This window comes from Caloenas nicobarica, chromosome 19, assembly GCF_036013445.1.
Source record: "Caloenas nicobarica isolate bCalNic1 chromosome 19, bCalNic1.hap1, whole genome shotgun sequence".
Taxonomy (NCBI): domain Eukaryota; kingdom Metazoa; phylum Chordata; class Aves; order Columbiformes; family Columbidae; genus Caloenas; species Caloenas nicobarica.
Genome location: NC_088263.1, coordinates 9,204,142 through 9,225,063, shown reverse-complemented (window position 1 = coordinate 9,225,063; position 20,922 = coordinate 9,204,142). Strand labels below are relative to the sequence as shown.

The window sequence follows — 20,922 nt, the reverse complement described above, 5'->3', positions numbered from 1 at the left end:
TGCAGATGTCCCTGCCCATGGCAGGGGGGGCACTGGGGGAGCTGGAAGGTCCCTTCAACCCAAACCGTTCTAAGACTCTATAAACGCCCCCAAGCCCAGTCCTGCACTGCATCCCAGTACGGCGGGTTTGGCAATTGCCAGGCTCTGCCCTGGCCGCTCTGGGCTGAGAAGAGGAAGATGAAAGAGGTGCTGGGAACAAAGGCGTCCCCCATCGAGAGGCCTGCGCCGACTTGCAAAACCGCAGCCTCCAGTGCTGACGTCCTGCTTCTCATCACAACACGCTTTTTCTGCCCCCCCCCCACTTACTGGTCCCTGCCCCACCAGGGTGATGTTTATCCTTCCTCCATCCTAAGAAATCACTCAAACACAATTAAACCCCAGCTCAGTGCTGGCTGGCAGCAGGTGGGACACATTTCTGCTCCTCGCAGCCAGCTGAGATCTTCCCCGATGATAAACTCTGTGCAAGGAGGGACGAGTGGCCCCGGCTGCCGCGTCCCTCTGCGTGGGGGCTCTGAGAAAACGTCCCCCTGACGCGGTCACCGGCTCAACCATCTGTCACCATTGGCTGACAAGGCTGGAGCAACTGCCTGCTGCAGGACCGGGGTGATGGGGACACACTGCAAGGACAAGTCCGGTGACGCTGGGCAGGACACGGGGCTGGCAAAGGACCCTGCAGAGGGGGGAGCTGCCCCCTGGGAAAGGGAGGACAGAGCAAAGCTCTGCACAGAGAGACCGAGGGCACCCAACACTCAACGAAGATCCTGGGGACAAGATCCTTCAGCACCTCCTCAGCACAAACCCTCCCATGCAGCATCTTTTGCATCACGCCTGCAACACGAGATGCTGCGCGTTTTGTCCCCAAGCAGCTCTGCTCACATTACACCGCTTCCAAAGGGGGATTTGCTGCCCTGGCTGGGCTGCGCCGAGCAGCTGTCGCGAGCGGGGCATGGGAGGAGCGAGGCGCTGCCGTCCCGCTGCCGTCCCGCACCGCGATGGCAATGCCACCGCAGCAGAGCAGGACACGCAGTGCTCAGCTCACAACCGTCACCACCCAAGCTAGTGGGACCTTGCGTCCCCCAGCCTTGGGCACAGTCCTGCGAGGCTCCCGCGGCAGGCAGCCCCCCCGGGGTAAGCAGGGAGGGTCCCAGGGAACGCTGCAGAGAGCACCAACCGCAACCCCCACCCACCTACAAACCCCAAAACAAGAACGTGGGGCTCCCCCGGTGAAGCAGAGCCAGCAAACCCCCATCCTCTGCCAGCCTCGACCGGCAGCCGCCGTGCTTTGCCGCGCCATGCTGGTGGCAGGACCACGTTTCAGCCCCGCTTCCCCCTCTCCTCTTCCTCTACTACTTCTTTTTTTTTTTTTTTTTAACCCAATTCTGATTTCATTGTTGGGGATTGTGTGAGAATTTGTCAGGATTCGGAGACATTTTGAGTTAATGAGACGGCATTATCCAGGCCAAATGAAAAAGAAAATGTGTATAATAATAAATCAGGGCATCTGCTCGGCACACAAAGGGCGGCGGGGAGCAGGTGTGCATCCTAATGAGGCAGAGCAGCTGCCGGCGCCCGCGGCCGATGCCCGGCTCGCCGGCGGCTCCGAGCCCGGGACGCCGCGGCCGTGGGGCGATGGGCGCTTCTGGGTGGCTGCGCCGCGGCCCCGCGCGGGGGAATGCGAGGGGCTGGGGGCCGGGGCCGCCTGAGAGGGACCATTGTGCGGGGCCGGCCGGCCGGCACAGGCACGCCGCCGGCAAACCGCTCAAGTGTGCAGTCATCTGTTAAAATGCACCGCTCTCCCCCCGTCTCCCCGCACCACACACGCTTTTTTTCTTAAAACAATCCTCCGGGCTCTGTCAGCGGCTGGCTGGACAGGGAGGCGTCGTGAGATTCTCCAATGGGAGAAAAAGGCGGAAAGAAAAAAAAAAAATAAAAAGAATAAGAATAAAAAACACAAATTGATGCTGGACAAAGAGCCCCGGGGCAGCACGGGAACCACCGAGTGCGCGGGAACCGCCACGGCGCGGAATTTGGCTCCCGGCGCGGGATTTGGTTATGACGGTGCCGCCGCAGGCAGCCGGGACCGGGAGGTGATGCTCTGCACCCCGGGCCGAGCTGGCGGGGCAATCGCTGGGATTGGGGTTCCTGCACCGCGGGGCTTAAATGAGGCCAGGGCGAGGGGCGCGGAGCCGAGAGCCCTCCCACCCAATTAGTGTTCAGACTGTTTCCAATTTCAGTGCGGGCAACTGGTGGTTTCGGCTCATAGATGGGAAGCCCAGCCCAAGCCTGGGTATGGTTATTAGCCAAGAGGTTAATTAGTGATTGGAGGAACTCTCCTGGGGGGCCGGGAGCCCCTGCCTGAAGGCACAGGGGGTTGGGGGCTGCCCCCCGCCCAGCTGGGCTGCTCCAGGCTTTTGCTTCAGGAAAGCCATCAAGTTTCATGGAGTTTGCAGATTTTTTTTTTTTTAATGGCTTTCTATTTGTTTAAGAGCTGGTTTATAGACACAATCAGCTCAAGGAGCAAGCGGAGGGTGCGGCAGACGCCGATGAAGGGCTTGGCACGGGTCTGCCCCAGCCAAAGGGGCTGAGCTGGGCGATGGGCACACGCGGGCAGGCAGGATCGGGGTACGCTTGTGAGCTGCATTCCTCCCCGCTGCGAGATGGGTATTCCCAGCTACTGAGCAGTGCTGGTGAAGCAACGCACAGGCACACTACAAATCCGGTATGGTCCCTGCTATAACCTACAGAGGCGTTTGCACCTGTGCAACGCAGACGTGCTGTGGCTACCCGGTGATTCCTGAATCCCAACCACAGCAGGGATGGGGACGGCCCTCACAGACCTGTCACACACACCACACCAGCTCCCGGCTTGGGGAGCCCTCTCAAACTCCTCCCCGCGCTTTCTAAGGCATCTCGGTTTCATTCGAGGTATCAAAGCAGAAGCTCTGTCTGCTGGTCGGGACACGGCTCTTGTGACAGTGACAATCCTGCTCAGCAAGAGCACGAAACAAGGACACCGACACTCCTGCTCGCATGCAGCAGCGCTTGGCACATGCCCACAGCAGCTCTGCACCCGGTGGCTTCGACACCGCTCCTGCAGCATCCATAGATGCTTCTGCACAGGAACGATGCGATTCCTGCCCACATTTGAAACAACAAGTCTGAAACGAAGCAGGGAATGGCTGCAGACTGAAGCCGCAGGATGAATTTCACTGCTTCCCCCCGGCGTAGGTCCCAGAGCTCACTCACAGCCGGAGACTCTGGAGCTGCATTTAAAAACCCAACAACCGCAACAGCTTTAGAGAGTCCCGGCTGCAGAGGAAAGCCTGAAGACAAGCTTCTCATGCAAAGCAAGGGATCAAAAACCAGGTGAAGAATAAGGCCAGCCCAAGACGTAGTTATTTTTCAGCTCTCCCAGGTCTGGAAAGGCTGGATTCAGCAGAGCCAAGTTCAGCTCACAGCCGTGCTGCAACCTCATCATGCGTCCATGTACTTCTCCAGGGGCTTAAAACCTCTCCTAAAGTTCAGCCCAAGGAGCTAAGCTTTATTTTCTGTAAAAAACATACCAGTGGGTGGTGGCGTCAGGGCTCCCAGGTGAGCAGACCCGGAGGATGCGACGTCCCCGCGGGCTCAGCCAGGTGAACATCACCCTGCGGTTTTTCCTTTGGCATTTCCCAAGCGAGGGCTACCCAAACCAAACCCCAGGCAGCTCAAGGAAATTAGCATAAGAGACATTAAAGCTATGCTTTAATTATACATATATATGTTGGCAGAGGACAGGGCAGCTGCTCCAGGAGCAAAACAGCTCCGAAGGGCCATTAGAAACCAGCTTTGAGGAGCTCCCATGAAATCCCCGGAGAGGCCAGCGCGGCCGCGCTCCCAGCCCCACGCGTGACACAGCAACGGCTAAAAATATTGATGTCTCTCCCTTCCCTGAGCACGCAGCTGAGAAACGTTTCTGTTGACTCATTAACCTGCTGAAGAGGCACCAAAGCCTCCAGCCATGACCCACCCTACTGTTCTAGACAGTGATGGAGGGTGACAGATCCCGACCCCGGTGATGGCTGAGCCCTGCTCCAACGCACAATGCTCCTGCTCCCAGCGCCGTCCTGGCACAAGGAGCAGGTCAGGGCAGACAGTCTCATGACTCTTCACTTCTAGGATGTTTTCTACGTGACCTAACCAAGGGACCCGGGCTGTCACCGAAGCCCCAGGCAGGAGAGGGGACAGCGATGCAGCGGCTCGTCCCCAACCCTGCGGATGGGGATGCTGCATGTGCTCCTTGCAGGTGTGAACACACCGATTTACACCGCCTGAGCGTCTGGAGCGGTGGTACATCCCAGTGGCTTTTTGTTTCGGGAGGTCGGGCAGAGGCTGGGGCTGGATTCCCATGACACGAGGCTGCGACGCATCTTCCCCCTCCTTGCTGGCCCTGAGCGAGCACCCGCGCAAACCACTGCAAGGGGGGAGGCACAATTAATAATGCACCGCGCTCCCGACCCATAAATCTCCGCCGTGATTCATGGGCGATGTGAAGGGTGACGGAGAAGGCCTCGTCCAAGGTCAGACAGCGAGTCCCGGGGGATGGCCTGGGAACGGGAACAGCGGCCCCGGATTCCCACCCCACTCCCAGCACCGAGCCCAGGCCAAATCTGGATCTGCTCGGCGTGGGCACGTGCATTTGTTGTGTCTGCTGCACATCCTCCACGAGTGACAAACTGCAGCCCAGCGCTGCAGTGATTTCAGCAGGGTTCCAGAAAAGCTTGGCACATCGTATAATCCAAAGCGTGAATGAGCCGCAGAAGCACGGGAGAGCCCACAGGCTCTGCTGCCGCGCCGCTGCCACCGCTTTGCTTTACACACGTGCTGCCCGAGCGCCGCAGCTTCCAGCTCCCACCAGCCGTGCTGGGAGAGTCGGGGTGCCCGTCCCGGCGCCCCGCAGCCCCACACCGGGTGCTCCACGCGTGCAGCTCCGCGCGCTGCTGGCCCTTTGCTCGCTCCCTCCCTGCTCGCAGCGTGCGAGGCTTTTCCTCCAACCCACCAGCAACAGGTTTTGTCCCTCCGCAGCAATGCGGGCACTGAAAGCATCCCGAGGCAGATGTTTCTGCGACCTCTGACCCAAGACTGTTTTCCTTTCTGTGCTAAGCTGCCATCTGCCACGGCCGGCACAGATGACACCCAGGCGCTCCTGCAGCCCAGCCCGCCCCGGCACGGCTCCCGCACGGCGGCACGGGAGCTTTGTTCAAATTCGGGATGCGTCAGCCCTGCACAAGCGCAGCTCAGGGGCTGGGGGGCGGTTCAGAGGTGTGGGGCGATGACGCGGAGGTAAAACCCACCTTGGGCTTAAAACGCGCAAAATAAACCAATGAGCAAAGTGAAAACCAGGTGTAAGCTGGAGCACGGCCACCGGACACGCAGGGGTTGTCCCCCATCCCCATCCCACGGCGGGGACAGGTCCAGGGGGCAGCCCCCACACTGAGGGAGGGGACGGGGGGCTGGCGGGGAGCCCCATCGCAGCCACTGACCCCACGTCCAGGCTGCCTCTTATCTGCGCTGCTATCACATAACCTCTTCCTCACCCTCATCTGCTGGAAGCATAAACGGCCGCGGTTGTTTTCCCCAAGGTACGAGCACCGTGGGAAAGCCGAGGAAGGGCGGCTCGGGTCTTTATTCAAGCCCCGTTTTGGGGGCACTTGAGACTAATGTGGCCGGGAGAGTCCCCGCTGCCCCTGGGGCAGCAGCAAACCCAGGCGCTGGCTGCGGGGTGTCCCCGGCCAGGGGAACAGCCCCCACCCCGACACCCATCCCCGGGCTGGCCTGGGGGGATGCCGCTCTCTGCCCTGCGGTACCCATGGCCCAGAGCAGCCATCCCAAACGAGCCGCCCTCCCTGCACCCCGGAGCCCCTGGCAAAGCCACCCTAATGAAGAGGTGGTTCAGAAACCACGACTGTGACCTTGCGTGGTGCGGAGGGTCCCCACCAAGGGACCGTCACACACGCAGGGCCCTCGACACCAGCAAACAAACCGCGTGACCAAGCAGACACCTGTGCCAGCCCAGTCCGGACCCCACGGAGCAAAGTAAGCGGCCAAATGTGAGCAGAACACAGGGATTTCATGTGTTTGCTGGCAACAAGACAGGGAAGGAGAAATAACCAGCAGCCGAGCCTCCCTTAGCCACACACAGGACCACAGCCACCGCACGCTGCTCCCAGCTGCAGAGCGGTGCCACGACCCTGCCCCATCATCCCCACACCTCTCAGGGTCACCGTCATCCTTGGGCCGGGACGGCGAACCGGGACCGGGAACCACAATCCCCTCCTTCCACAGCCCCAGCAGCTGCAGAGCCTGGGCGTTATGCTGGCTTGCCATCAGACATCCACGCACCAGAGTCACTTTTCCAGTTGTGCCAGTGGCTTCCCGGCTGGCACAGCCCAGGAGCACCACCCCAGCTTTCTCCTGGCGTTACACCCTTCCCCCTAAGACATGTTTGCTCAGTGCCAGCCCAGGAGACTCAGATCTCCCCCAGCTCCAGTCCAACCAGAGAAAGGGCTGATGCTCAGAGATGTCTCCATGTCACTGAGAGATCTGCTTCTTATTCCATCCTCCCATTCCACCTTATTTCATTCAACGCCTCCCGTGTTCCTGCACGAAGCATCAGGGACCGCAGGTGCGTCTGATTGCCTACCCGGGGTCAGCCCACCTCGGAAACACCCCACCGAGCATGGGAACGTGCTCTGGAGCCAGGGGAAGGCAGACAGGCTTGGAAACCTGTCCGGCTGGGAAAGCAGAGCTCAGCATCCTGCACTCTGGTCCCATCTCTTGCTGCAGCATTGTCACCCTGCTCAGGGTGGCACAGCTGGAGGAAGATGGGTGCAGGGAGATGGGGAACACATTCAGACGCCGCCCTCACCTCCCTGGGGCACACGGGGCTGTGGAGAGGAGGGGGTGGCAGAGGGTCCCCCCTGCCCTCGCAGGGGCTGCCGGGGGATGCTCAAGCCCCCTCCCGGCAGCGGGCACGGCCGGGCTCACCGCGCCTCACCTGCAGCTTGGCTCTGTGGTTTCTGGCACATGAGTCCGTTAAGAAACCAAAGGCTTCACCACGGCTCCCAGGAGAGCCCAGGCGGAGATGACAGAGCTCCCCCTCACCCGCGTGGGGCGCCCTGGCTGGGCAGTGCACCCCAAAGCTCCCGGCGGCCCCGGCGCCAGCACAGCCCCACAAACACCTCCGGCAGCCGCGACGCGTCTCCCAGCACCAAAAACCAGCGCTAGACCAAACCGGTGGTTTTTTTTGTTTTTTTTGTTGTTGTTGTTTTTTTGGTTTTTTTGGTTTTTTTTACAAAGTTCCATCCAAGCCCTGCTTTATTAAACACACCGGGACACCAGCCTGGGAAAAAAACAGAGTTTCACACAGGGAGGGTGGTTGGCAAAGCAGCAGGTTACTTCAAGTGACATCAGGTTAATAAAGCAAGAGCAGATCTCCAGTCTTGTTTAATTAAAAAAAGCAAAGTGCAATCCGAAGTCTTTGATGTGTTTTTTTTGTTCCATTTCATTTTTGACCTAGCCCAAGCCATCTAATTGAGATTTTAAGACCCAGACTTTCATTTGGAGAGAAACTAAAGGAATTCCCAAAGCATGGATGGGAGTGGGGAAAAACGTGCTAGAGCTCTATTCCTCCTACCAGCACAAAGCAGAGAGGGGAAAAAAAAAATGGCTTTGTTTCTTAAGCAGACATTAGTCAGGACAGTTTGGGAATCAAAGTTCCCATTGTAATGAAAAACAATATAATCCCATTACTAAGCAAAGTGGCCAGGCTATTCACGGGGTGGTAACCAGCTACCTGGGAAGGAGCTGCCTTTCAATGGAGCTTCATTCACAATAAACATAAAAGATGTCGAAGGAAGAGACCAAGACAAAACTCCCCTCATTCCCACCCTCAACAATGGCCGCTATGAAATATTTTTGTTTTCCTCCCCCAGTTAATGTTTTTTATATCCTCTGCCGGTGTAAATCCGCACGGCCCCATTGTCTGCGAGAGCGACTGCCGAGCTCTGCTCTCCCGCTCAACCCGCTCCTTGTCTCGGAGGAGCCCATTGATGGGGTGACCATGAAGAATGCGCTTCCAGCGGAGCATCCCCAGGGCGCACAACCTGGCTAAGGCTGGCAAACGGTCCCACTGCCCACCCGTAAGGCAGGGACAAGCATCCCGGGGCAGGGACAAGCATCCCGGGGCAGGTCCCCAAGCACGTGCCCACACCAGTGACTGATGTGCCGTTTGGACACCATGAAGTTCCCCGACTCTTTTCCTCCACGGTTCTGCACAGCAGCTCTGGCATTCGAGAGTACCCGCCGCAACTGCTCCCTGTTTCGATTTTTCACTTGCATTTTTCCTTTAAAAATGTTTTATTCTTTAAGGCAGCAGACAGAAAAGTCGGAATTTGGGGGAGATGAGGAATTTCCACCTCTGCAGGCCACCTGCCAGCCCAGCACTATTGGTACCTGAGGCCACCCTCCCTTCCCCATCACTTTTGGGGTAAATGCCCATTTTCACCCGCTCTGCCCACACTTGCTGCCTGTGCAGGGCAGTTTCACTCTGTCTTGCTCCCGGGAGCTCTGGCACGCACACAGTGTCACCATCTCACCAAGTGATGATGAACTCTTTTTTTTTTTTCCTTTTCCCCCTCAAACCAAGTTCTGGCTAAACACTGCGCTGCCCGAGAGCCAAATATGGAAAACTCCCACCCGGGACATGCGTGACCCCACCATCCCACTCTTCTATTCCTGAACATAAAACCTAAGATTAGGATCTGAACAGCCACCAAGAGTTTAAACAAGCTATATTTAGCTCCAATATTTATAAACAGGAGGAGAGGGGGGTTCTGCAGAGCACACGGTGTCCCTGCGGCACAAACCCCACCAAAAGCTGGAGCAATTCACACCGGGGCTGTTTCGGTGAGATGGTGAGCGGGCAAAGATGACAACGGCCAGACAGCGACGGATCCACCTCCCCTCAACCTCACGGCCACGAAGCTCTTGGTTTCTCTTTGCAGGCAAAGCAAAGCTCCCAAACCCAGTTATTAGCAACAAAAACCTCCCCCCACTTGGAAACCGCAGCCTGAGGGATGTAAAGCACCCCTGAGCAGGCGGGTATCTGCTCCTGGGATCTGTATCCTGGCATTTCTGTTGCTGCTGAGTTTAACTAAGGAAATGGCGAGGGAGGGAGGGAAGACTCTGCCTCTGACACCTTTTGCCGGCAGAAATCCCTGTGTCAACATGACGCCCTCGCCGAGGGAGAGGGGACAATGGTGGCGGCTCTGCCCTCCGGCCGCAGCGCGCATTCCTGCCCCCCTCCCCTGGAAACCCCCCTTTTGTGGGGAGCAGCAGGCCCTGTGAAAGGGCCGTCTGTCGCCCTGCCTTTTGACTCGGAGGTCTGTGTCTAACATTTTAATAGGGGCCAAGGAGAGGCCCCCCCCTCCTCCCGGGCTGCTCCCCCAGGGGGTCACTCTCCCAGCCCGCCCCAAAGCCGCTGCGCAGGGCCAGAGCCGCTGGCGGGCAGCAGGTACGAGAGCCGGCAGCGCTGCACATCGCGCTGCCCACAGCCACGCTCCCCCACCTGCCCCGAGAGGGGCTGTTCCAGGGGTTAACTGGCCAGGAGTGAGTTTGAGAGGGACTTTTTCTGATCCCCCTGTGCAAGGATGCACCGACGGGGCGGGAAGGCTGGGGACATGTTCTGCTCCACGGCTGCTCATCGACAGCAGGTAATTTCCATCATAAAATAAATCACTGCACGCTCAGCAACACTCAGCCCCCCAGGCAGTGATGCTGGTGGGGAGCGTAAGGTCCTTGGGGTCCCCATCACCCTGCTGATGGGACAGAACAGGTGACAAAGTGAAGAACCTCCTTTAGTTGCTCCTCTTGGTGACAGCTGCAGCGGACACAGGTAGCGTCACATCGCGCCAGGAGCTCCGGAGGAGGATGAGGAGGAATCAGCAAGGCTCAGCCCTTGTAACAGCCTGGGACTGATCCTGCACAGCCCCGGAGGTCCCAGCAAAGCCCAGCACCGCCGCTCGCAGCTACACTGACTTTAGAGCGAGCCCAAAGCAACAGGTTCCCCAGCCCGTGGGGGCTCCCCCAGCACCCAGCCCTCCCAGCCCCCCACCGCAAGGCCGCCTGCCCCTTCTATTAAATAAGGGCAACATTATACCATCATTAAAACTTAATAAATCCATTTCCCATATAAATACCATTAAATTCAGATTTTGAGGAAGGGAATTAGGGTGAAAACTTGTTAAAAGAAAACGACTTCTGCGCAAATAAATTTTTGCAACTTGACTGAGCGTGAAAGTTTCCCATTAAAATGCAACTCTGCTCCCTTTGCTGGAAAAGTGCAAGAGCCCAATAACCAGGGCCTAAACATTAACTGTTTAACTGACTTTTCCAATATTAACTCCAGACTGCGGTGGGGGAAGGGGAGGATGTGACGGGTGAAAGCCTGAAGCAGACGTTAATTCCTGCTGGGCGAGGGACGTACATCCAGAGCACACACCGCTCCCGCGTCACCGGCGTCACGCTCCCAGCAGCCCTTTGCAGACACAGATGTGGGACATCACTGGCCACAGTGATGCCCACTGCGCAGGATGCTGCCCCACCAGTTCCACTAGATGATCACTGTAGGTCCCTTCCGACTGAAAATATTCTGTTCTGGGGCAGAGCTCCTCATACGGCCCAGCCAAATGTCTTCTGCCCGTCCCCAACCCCTTACATGGTCCTGATCCTGCACTGCTCACACCAAGCGCTGCATTTCCCAACGGGAACCTCCATCACCTAATTCACCTCCAGGAGCTGGGGCGCGCCTGGCGGGTTGTGCTGCTCCATCTCACACCAAGACGGGGTTTGATGTTCAGATAAGAAACAGCACGTGAAGGGAAACTGAGGCACCAAGCAGATCTCACTTGACACACGTGGAAACCTGCCACCACGCCGTACTGCAGACCCCAGCCCGTGGGGCACCTGCCGACACAGGGAGGTGAGAGGAGGTGACCCGACCCACTGGACACATGCTGGAGCTGTAGAGGGTGGAGCTGCAATGGGTGCAGGCACCACTGCCCAGAGAGGAAGGTAAAGTCCAGACAAAGGTGCACAAGTCTGAACGGGCACCGTCACACCTCGGCCAGATCGCCAGCTGGAAGCAGGACCGAGCTGCTCCACCAGCAAGGCTCAGATTGTAAAGTAAAGACTGGGGCATCCCCAGGTGGGGACCTCTACCTGTCCTGGGGCTCTCTGAGCAGGCAGGTGGGACCTGCCATGGGCTGGGGTCACTGAGACCTGGCGAGGTGCTGCAAAGGCTTCCCAACGTCACATACAGTAGATGTGCAAAGAGAGTTGTGCTATTAAGTAGGTGCGCAAAGAAACTATTAACAGCTGGAGCTTCCCAAGCCATTCAGACTCCACTGACACCGGCGGTGCCAAAGCCCTGACCCTCACGTCTCTGCTCCGAGCGCACATACCCAAGCAACAAAAATGTCATGTCTCCCCTGAACACCAGAGTAGCATTTCTACTGCTCATTCCAGATCTTTGGCCGAGGAACGTGGCATTGAAGGACGGAGCCCTGTCCTGGCTGGACACAAAGCCACACACCTGCAGTGCAGCAGACGGACCTCAAACACCTTTTTGTCCCCTGGGATGGAGACAGGACTCAGCCCAGACCCCACTGCAGGTGTCCTTCCCCAGGGGGATTTAAACTGTATCTCAGAGGCTCTTCCACTCCACAACCTCAATACATGGTCTAAAACTTTCACCCAGAGTTTGGCAACAGGTTAACTATGGAGAAGTCTCCATCCAGATCCAGAGCTTACCAGCTCCCGGTAACTGCACCCCGAGGCTACTCCCTCGTTAAACACGCTGATGGTCTATAAATTCCACATTCCACTCCTGTACACATGCTGTTACCATTCAGGACACCTACCAACACGAGCAAAACGAGGGTCTGCGCACCTCCAGGCCTGGAAAGAGCAGGTTCATTTCCAAACAATGTTATTTTAAAACTTGCTAACTGCCTGCTGATTACGTTATCCAAGCCCTTAATTGGTGAATAGCTCGGCCTTGCAATGACCAAGCATGTCTCCCTCATGCTACATACAATAAACCACAACAGCCTTGGAGGTGAGACCAGGGCATGTAGTATCAGCTGGAACAAATGGGCACATCGTGGCTTCCAGCAGGTAGGCAGACGGCAAGTCAGGGATTTTGGTGGAATAAAACGTACTCTATGTGATGATGCCTCATCCCCTCGGGATGCTGGGGACCCCCCGAGCAACCTCATCTCAGCAGCATCACCCCCGGCTCCTGCTCATCTCTGTGCTGCAGGTACTGCTGAGGGACCTACCAAGATATGTCCTGAGTGCCGCCCGTGTCGGCCCCTGCCCAGATGCACTACAACCCTCTGGCCATCACAAGTACCGAGCCATGAGAAAAATCGAGCAACGAACCTCAGCCCACCCAATAAAATCCCAAGGCAAGTTAGCGGGAGTCGGCGGGACCACCTGAGACAACTGACAACCATCAAGACGCCTTGCAGAGAGATGTTAATGGAGATCCTTCTAGAAAAGACATCAGAAGTCCTGCTGCTGTCCCCGTGACCTCACCAGCTGGGCTCCTCAGCAGAGCTTCCCTTCCACTGGAATCTGCAACAGGTGATGCTTTTGTATTTTTAATCCACCCTTTTACCCATTTCCAGCTTGTTCTTTCCGAGAATGAGATCAGGCTCGAAAGAGCCATCAAGAGTTCTCAACATGGCTGAATCACTGCTCGGCTACTTCTTTAAGAGCTTCCTCTGGCTGATTGTTCGACACTCCACCCTCTTCCTCTCCAGCACCGAGACTGCATTTTTTTCTTTGTTATTATTTCATGGAAATAACGTTGGGTTAAAGCACATGAGAAAAAACCAAACCAGAAGGAAACTTCCGCCCTTTACAATGAGATAACAATGACTGAGCAGTTGAATAACTCGAAGGGCACAGAGAAGCGCAGGGCTCGGATCCCTCCTCTGCCTTCCTGGTTGTCTCCTGAAAGAGTTTTGAGCTAAAATAATCATCTCTTACCACTACAGGCCCCCTCTGAATGTTTCTTCCAAGGTTTCTGGCTCGCTGCCCGTGGTAGCTGGTGGTGGCAACGGGCATCGGCTCAGGAGCCGTCGCCCCGGCTGAACTACAACACCGCGCTGATTCATAAACAGAGGAAGTACTTTAGCAAACTGACTTTTCCCCCTTTTCAGCGCAAGCCTAGTGATTAATTTAACTTATTCTTTTCCTTTGGCTTCTCTAGGCAAGAGTATGACAACCCAGGCGCAGACTTTAATGGAGAAAGGCTGGTGGAGCGGGGTTGGAAACTCAGCCCTCTTTCATGCCATCTGCTTTTAACTAGCGGAGCAAGGGAGGTCCTGGGAATAAACGTCACATGGCACAGCAAGCTAAAATCAGCCCCGCTCGTTTGCAGGGATGCCAGTCAAAACTATGGCTATCCAACAGTCTAATTAGGAGCTATCACTAGAAGTCAAAACCATCTTTCGGAAAACCTTCTCATTTTGCCTGGGAAAATGCCTTAATTGAGGGCGAGTGCCTTTTCTGGAAAGCCGCAGCTCCCCAGCGCCGAGAAACCACACGCTGAACAAGGCATCAGCCACCGTCTGCCGGTCCCAGCCCTCCGCGGACGAGACCTTTGAAAGCTCCAGGTCTGGTGCAAGTGCCACGCGTGGGACAGAGACACCCAGAGTCCCTGCAAGGTGCACAAAACTCTGCTGCCCTTCCAGCGCTGAAAGACCCGGCTGCCCCTGCCAAGACGAAAAGCAGCTCCAAAGGCGGCTTAATTAGGCCGCTTCTGTCACGAGCCCTCCCGCCGATCAAATGCTCAGTCCTCTCCATTCAATTAAAGCCCCGCGCGCCCCGGACTGCCTGGCAAAGGGACAAGCAAGATAAGGCACCTGGAGTTTTACAAACTATCGCTGTAAAGTAATAAAGGCAGAGAAAGTCCCTCGTCTCGCACCGACGATTCCCTTTCCGTAACAGGGTTGATAACTCGGGTTTGGTGTTATCAGAGTCGTCTTCACGTAACCCAACGAGCTCTCTCCCGCCACAAACGCCGGGACGCTCGTCCGCTGGAGTAGCGTCTCCCTCGTACGCTATTTATTTCACTCCACTTTCTAATTGGATTTGTGGGGGCAGCACAATGGGGCTTTATGGCCAAACTTTGTTAAGTGCCAGGCCGAGCGGAGATGTGGCCAGTAGCCAAAATGGTGCATTTCACGCAGGCGCCAAAGGGCAGTGCCAAGCTTTTCTGCGTCTGGTATCTGTGTTCTTGGCTCTGCTTTGTTTAAGGAGCTTGGAAGCAAAACTCCTCGTAAAGAGATATTCAAACAAGTGAAAAACCAGGATTTTGCGAGCTGCTATCGGATGCCTTGGAAAGTTGCACCTCCTCTGGTCTAGTAGTACCTCTAATATCTGCCCCCATCGCCCATGAGTGTACCCTGCACGGGACAAGCGCTTTAACACACCGAGGGCACACACCTTGGCTTCCTGCAAAAATAACTCGCACGCACTCGCAAAGCCACCCCGGTGTCTGCAGCCAAGAGAGAGGCGGTTATTCACAGCTAGCAATGAAAAAGTTCTTTAAGGTTAACTTTTTCCCTTAAAAAAAAAATCCAGCTCAAGCCTACTTTGGAGGCTTTTCCACCAAATAGAGCTCGCACACATCAGATCTAATTAGATTCCATCACCATCTGTACATGAAATGTAAATCAGGAGTTGCAGAGACTTAAGAAAAAAAGGGAAGAATGACCACAAGGAAAAGGAGGGGTGTAAGGTTGGGGAGGGGGTGGAGGGTTGGGCATTCTGGGAAGCCATACATGATTAGTCACACAGCATTAATCTGCCTCCCTTAACAATAGCTGCCGAATTTCGACCGAATCCCAGCTGTCGCTCTTTGAATGAAAGAAAACAAGATTTAGAGCGTCAAGCGTTGGTAAGGGCTTCTGTGCAAAAAAAAGTGGCGTGCATTCATTAGTGGCTCACAAAGGGACCCAGCCTTTGTCCATTAAATTGCTCATGTGCCTGATTGATTTGCTGATTTATTTGCACCAAAGGGTTGGGGGGCTCAGCTTGGAGAAGGGGGCGGGAGGTGCCCAGCTACTGGGCAGAGTAACGGCACCCGGGCGGATTTGCAAAAAAGCAACACGCATTGTCAAGGGAAACTGCCATTCAACAGGTTGGGATTGGAAATGCCTTCAGGTTCCTCCTCCGAGGACTTCCTATTTGGAGGTTTGGGGTGGGTGGGAACATCTCCCCGCCTGCTCTCAGCTCAGGCCACGTTCAACAGGCAGAGGGGAAATCTGGCCGGAAAACAGAGCCTTGCCCATTCACATTTCTTTTATGGAATAGTTTTAAAAAGGGAGCCGGAGTCTTATTCATTTCTCTTGGTTATTGTTCCCTGGGAGCCTGGAGTGAATCGGCCATCGCTGCGGTGGGTCGGTTGGTCCTTCAAAGAGTCCCAACGCTTTACACATCCGTTTCCCCACAATCGGCTTGGAGAAAGCTCCTGCCCGGGTGCCAGGGCCCGCCAGGAACACCAGGCTGGACCGCAGCTTGGCACTGCGGCGGCTGTGGGAGGAGGTGGCCCTGCTCCCCCGCCTGCCCCGGGTGATGCCCCGCAGACCCACGGACATCAACGTGCAGCTCCCGCAGCCAGAGCCACACCATGAAATCCCTCTCGAACGTTTATTGGAGATGTACTGGACACCGCACCACGAACTGCCAGGGTGCAAGGGACTGAAAGGCAATGCTTCAGGGCCAGGAGGGAATAGCTGGAAGACAGACAGAGAGACAGCCTCCCTCCCTGCCCCACGGTCCAACGAGCACCGCGGGCTGGCCCTACCTCCTGCTCCATCAGCAGGGCAGTCTGCATAGGTTAACACCAGCAAAACGTGGCCCTTTGCCCATGTTTTTCCACCCAGCTAGGAACAAAGCCCAATCCTGCCAAACTTGCAGCGACTCCTACACGAGCAGGTTATTCTTGCCACTCAAGGAAAGAAAACGCATCTTGCTCTATTAAATCCAGAGCCTTCAAAGCAAAGTCAACATGCATGTCAATACTTTGGTTGGGGGAGATGAAAATCCTCTGGCTCCTCCATACTTACTGGCACACCTCTGTCCCGTTGAGAAAAGTTTCACACTTGCCCCCGTTGAGGCAGGATTCAGCAAGCTGTGTGCACCGTAAACCTGCAAACAGAAGGGAAGTGTTAGCTATAGCACAGGTCCCGGGTGGCAACGGAGGGGGGCTGCATCCCCTAGTGTCACCCGGACCAGGGACAGGCTCGCCGAGACCCCTGGAGCAGCTGGGGGGCTGCAGCACCCGGCGGCCCCCACCCGCAGGGTGATGGAGGTGAGCAGGGACCGTGTGGCTCCAGCACGGAGAGGTTCACCTAAAAATAAACTCAGGGTGGGCTTGAGAGTAGGCTCTGCCTTCTCCTCCAGCAGGAGGACTGACAGAGAGAAACCCCAGAGCAGGTCCTTGAGTGACAAATGCCATTTGGGAAAAACCACCCGCCCAAGGGCCCATTAGTTACCACTAACTCAGTAATGAAATGAGTCGCCCATCACAACTTGCTATGAGTAAAGGTTTCATTGTCTGGCCCTCAGAGCCAAATTCTGCACAGTTACCGCAGCAACTTGCTGAAAGTACCAGAATCGCTTCTGATTTCCACCCTGGCTCGCTCTTCCCCTTCTCTGCCCCGCTTGCTCTTCACGGTAACTGGTTCTGCGACACGTGTGCGCAGCCAGAGCAGTTTCACTCTGAGCGACTACAGCTTCGCACTGGCACCGCCAGAACCAAACTTGTCCCCCGGACGGCTGCCGAGCCCCAGGCACCCCGGGGACACCCCGCAGCGCTCGAGACTCTGTCCCCAGCCCCGCGTGTCCCACGGGGGGATGGAGTGTGGTGCTGGGCACAACTTTCTGCAAACTTTGCCTCGGAGGGGCCGGGTGCCAGGCATGGCTCTCAGTCCGCACTGCCCTGGTGCGGAGCGGGGTGAAGGCAACCCCGCTGCCTTCCTTTCCCCAAATCCTCCCAGGACACTCCTGCTCCGGAGGAGGCTGCTCGCTCGGCCCCGGTTCTGGGGGTGCATCGCAGGGCCCCGACCCGCCGCGGCGCGCTGCTCCCCGCTCCTCCGGGCCACTTTTAGGGTTCTTTTCCCCGGCCCCGACTGGTCGGCCCCGACAGTCGGCCAGCGCTTTGCGGCGAAGCACCCGGACCCGCCCCGAGGCCGGCGCCGGGGGGGGGGCCCGGAGGAGACCCGGCTGACTTTCAAGAAACAGGAAACCGAGAAAAATTTGCAAAACGGTCGAAAGCTCTCGCAGAACAACAGGCAGGAACGCGCCCGCCCTGCACGCCGAGCCCGCCCCGAGCTCCGGCTCCCGCGGTACCGAGCTCCGGTTTCCCCGGTACCGAGCTCCGGTTCCCCCAACGGCAGCGAGCGCAGTTCCCCGCAGCGCCCCCCGGTACCGAGCTCCGGTTCCCGGCGGCCCCGAGCGCGGTTGCCCCGCCACCTCCTCCGAGACGCGGAGCCCCGGCCCCCCCGCCGTCTGGCCTCCCCGACTCCCCCGCGGTGCCGAGCCCCGCTCCCCCCACGGTTCCGGCCCCGCTTCCCCCGGCGGCGCCGAGCTCCGTTTCCCCCGCGGGAGCTGAGCTCGGTTCCCAGGCATCCCGCGGCTCCGAGTCCCGGTTCCCACGGGGAACGCGCGTCCCGGACCCCCCGACGGCGCCGCGCTCGGGTGCCCGCGGAGCCCCGCGGAGCCCCGCCGGGACCGGGACACCCGCCGCGCCCGGCCCCGCTCTCAACAAACTTCCTGCCGAGCTCCGGGGCGGCCGCTCCGGGGCCCGTGGCGGCGGCGCTCACCTCGCGTCAGGGCGGGCAGCAGGAGCACCAGGAGGCCGGGGGCCAGGAGCCGCTCCATCCCGCTCTGCTCCCGCCGCTCACGGCCGCATAGATCCGAGGGGCCTCGGCCGAGCCGGTGCCGGTATCGCGCTGCCCCGCCGGGAACCCCAGACACACCGCGCCCCAGCGCCGAGCACAGCGACTCCGAGCGCCGGCGCCTCCCGCGGCTGCTCAGCCCCGGCGGGCCGGGCCGGGCCGGGCGGGAGGGCGGGGGGGGGCGGGACGGCGCGGGGCGGGACGCCGCGGCACGGCCGGGCACGGCACTGCACGGGACGGGACGGGACGGGACGCTCCTCCCTGCCCAGCCCGGGGGGCCGCCGCTGGGAACCCCCTTCCCGCCACGGAGGGGACGGGAGTGGGGCTGCGGGGTGTGCGCAGCCCCACGGGGGGCCCCAGTGCAGCCCGCCATACAGCTACCGGACACCTCAGTGCAGCCCCCCGTGCAGTTACCGGACACCTCAGTGCAGCCCCCCGTGCAGCTACCGGACACCTCAGTGCAGCATCCACATGGAGCTACCGGACACCACCAGTGCAACTCCCCGTGCAGCTACCGGACACCCCAGTGCAGCATCCACATGGAGCTACCATACACCCCCAGTGCACCCCCCGATGTGGTCGCCACAACCCTGCCATGCAGCCCCCCATTCCCAGTGCAGCTCCAGCACAGCCCTCCCATGCAGCCACTGCAGAGCCACAGCGTAGCCCCAGCCACCTCCATGCAACCCCCCCAAGCAGCCCCCACATGGTCCCAACGCAGCTCCTGAACACCCTCAGTGCAGCCCCAGGCACCTCCAGTTCAGCCTCTCACCCCAGCCTTGCTGCAGCCCCACCATGTACACGCTGCGCAATGCCAGTGCAGCCCCAGTACAGCGCTCTCCCAGCACTGGTGCAACCCCCTTAACCAGCCTCAGCACAGCCCCTGCACAGCCCCCCCAGTGCAGCCCCCCCAGCCCCTGCACAGTCCTGTGGGCTGCAGCACCTGCTCAGGGACCGCAGGAGGACCCAGGCCCGCGGCGTGAGCACGTAAACTGTGGGGACACATGGGAATGGAGCAGTTGTAAATGGCCGATTGCACCAGGGGATAAGGACTTGGGCTGAGCATCCCCTGGGGGTCTCAGGAGAGCCGGGCGCAGGGTGCACCTGGGGCCACGGGTGGGATTCACCCTCTATCCTGCACCACGGCACAGGTGCACGCAGGTATTCCGAGCCACTTCCTACCCGCCTTCACCGTACGTGCAGGCAGCTGCCTGTGGAGCTGGGGTCGGATGTTGTTTGTTTTGTGCTGTGAACTAATGAACTTGCAGGCAGAACCCTGGCCAGCCCATGTGAGGCATCAACAAACAAACAAATAAATTAGGAGAAGCAGGGAAGCCAAACCTGGGAGGCAGTCCAACAACCCCCAGACGCGCGCAGGCTTCCCGTGCATGCAGTGCTGCCTGTGCCCTCATCCCTGTGTCCCCAGAGCCCCGCTGCAGTCCCCAGGCCATGCTCAGTTGTGGTTGAGCCTGGCACACCGAGCTGCCCCAGAGCCTGTGGGATGGTAGTGTGCGGATGTTCCAACTGAAACCCAGCCAGGTCCAGCCTGGAGATGGGCTGAAGCATTTAAACTTGTATTTGCCGATGTCACCCGAGAGCGGTGCCTGCAGGGGGGTGCTCAGCGGCTGTACCCACAGAGCATCACCGCTGAAAACACCCTGTGCGAGGGTGCTGATGAAAGCTGCTTCCTCGCATGGCTGTGGGGGCCAACGCTGCTCAGCCAGGCTCACCGCGACACGGGTCCCCTGCATCACACCGCGGCAGCCTGGTGTCTGCAATTGCAGCACCGTGCTGCGGCACCTGCAAACGGAGGAGGGGGAAAGCTCGAGCACAGAGAATCTGGGGTACAAACTGCACCTAAATGCTATCGCACCCCTGGGTCACCCCCTGAGCCCCTCCGAGCTGTGGCTGTTGAAGGCCATCGGATGGTTCTTTTCTAGCTCTCAAACGCTGGGACATGCAGGGCTGGCTGCCGGCCTTTGGCGGAAAGCTTGGGAAAGAGAAAGGGGAGCGAGGGTCTGCGATGGGTTAATGGGAAGGAGGTGACACCCCTGTCATCTGTGCCTCTCATCACAGGACACCTCTCTGCTAGCCCACAGGCTCATCCTATCCCATGCCAGGCCCAGTGTTATCCCACTGCTTCCTGTTGTAAATTATTTCCAGAGCAAGTGTGAAACAATTAAACAAACCGAAGGGCAGAGTCTGCTCCCCAGATCAAAGGAGCGAGCCCTGCAGCGGTACCTCACTCCGTGCTCTCCCCTCCTTCCCTGCTCCTCCTGCTTTCATCGCTTTGGGCTCCAAACCAGTGCCCTGTTCCAGGTTGGGGGGTCAAGGGTCTGAGCAGAGCATGGTGCCACCTGAGGTTTGGGTGCCACTGGGAGCTCGAGCCCCTCTGAAACCTTAAAGCATCCCCGAGAGATGCCACTTGGCTCACCCCATCGTGGCGGAGCAGGGGCAAGGCCAGGCCATCGGCACGTTTCGAGAGCAAGTAACATACGCCAAAGGCTGTCGTGCCCCTTCACTGGCATTTTGTACCCTTGCCAGGGAAGCGGGTGTCCCCCCTGCTTTATCCTCCCTGCAGACACGAGTGGGATGGCAGCAGCTGGGCCACGGGATGTGTCTCCTGCCTCTGCTTGGCTGAGCAACGTCCCTGTGGCACCACGACCATCCCACCGTTTTCAGCCCCAGCTGGAGGCAAAGCAGCCACGAGGGCAGCCTGAGGTTTCCGCTGCTCAGTCTTCCTTGGAGCTGGAAACTTCTGTTCTCTTTCTCCATCTTCTCCCTTTCTCCCTCCCCATCAGAACACAGCGAGCAGGGAGCATCTCAGCTCTACCCGCCTGGAAATACCGGCCGTAGCTTTGTCCGGGCTTGTTCTCCACGTGCAGAGAGCACAGCGCGTTCAGCTTAG

General features: G+C 58.3%; 1 protein-coding gene across 2 annotated transcripts in view; it reads right to left on the bottom strand.

Moving 5' to 3' along the window:
* The window catches only part of NOTCH1 (notch receptor 1), a 42,772-nt gene extending 24,628 nt beyond the window's left edge, over positions 1-18,144 (bottom strand). For both annotated transcript variants that reach the window (XM_065648240.1, XM_065648241.1), the window contains exons 1-2: positions 17,940-18,144; positions 16,182-16,263 (exon numbers count right to left, since the gene is read on the bottom strand). In XM_065648240.1, the coding sequence (XP_065504312.1) occupies positions 16,182-16,263; positions 17,940-17,997 (140 nt within the window). In that variant the 5' untranslated portion in view covers positions 17,998-18,144. The remainder of the gene's footprint in view (positions 1-16,181; positions 16,264-17,939) is intronic.
* Positions 18,145-20,922: the final 2,778 nt, after the last annotated feature.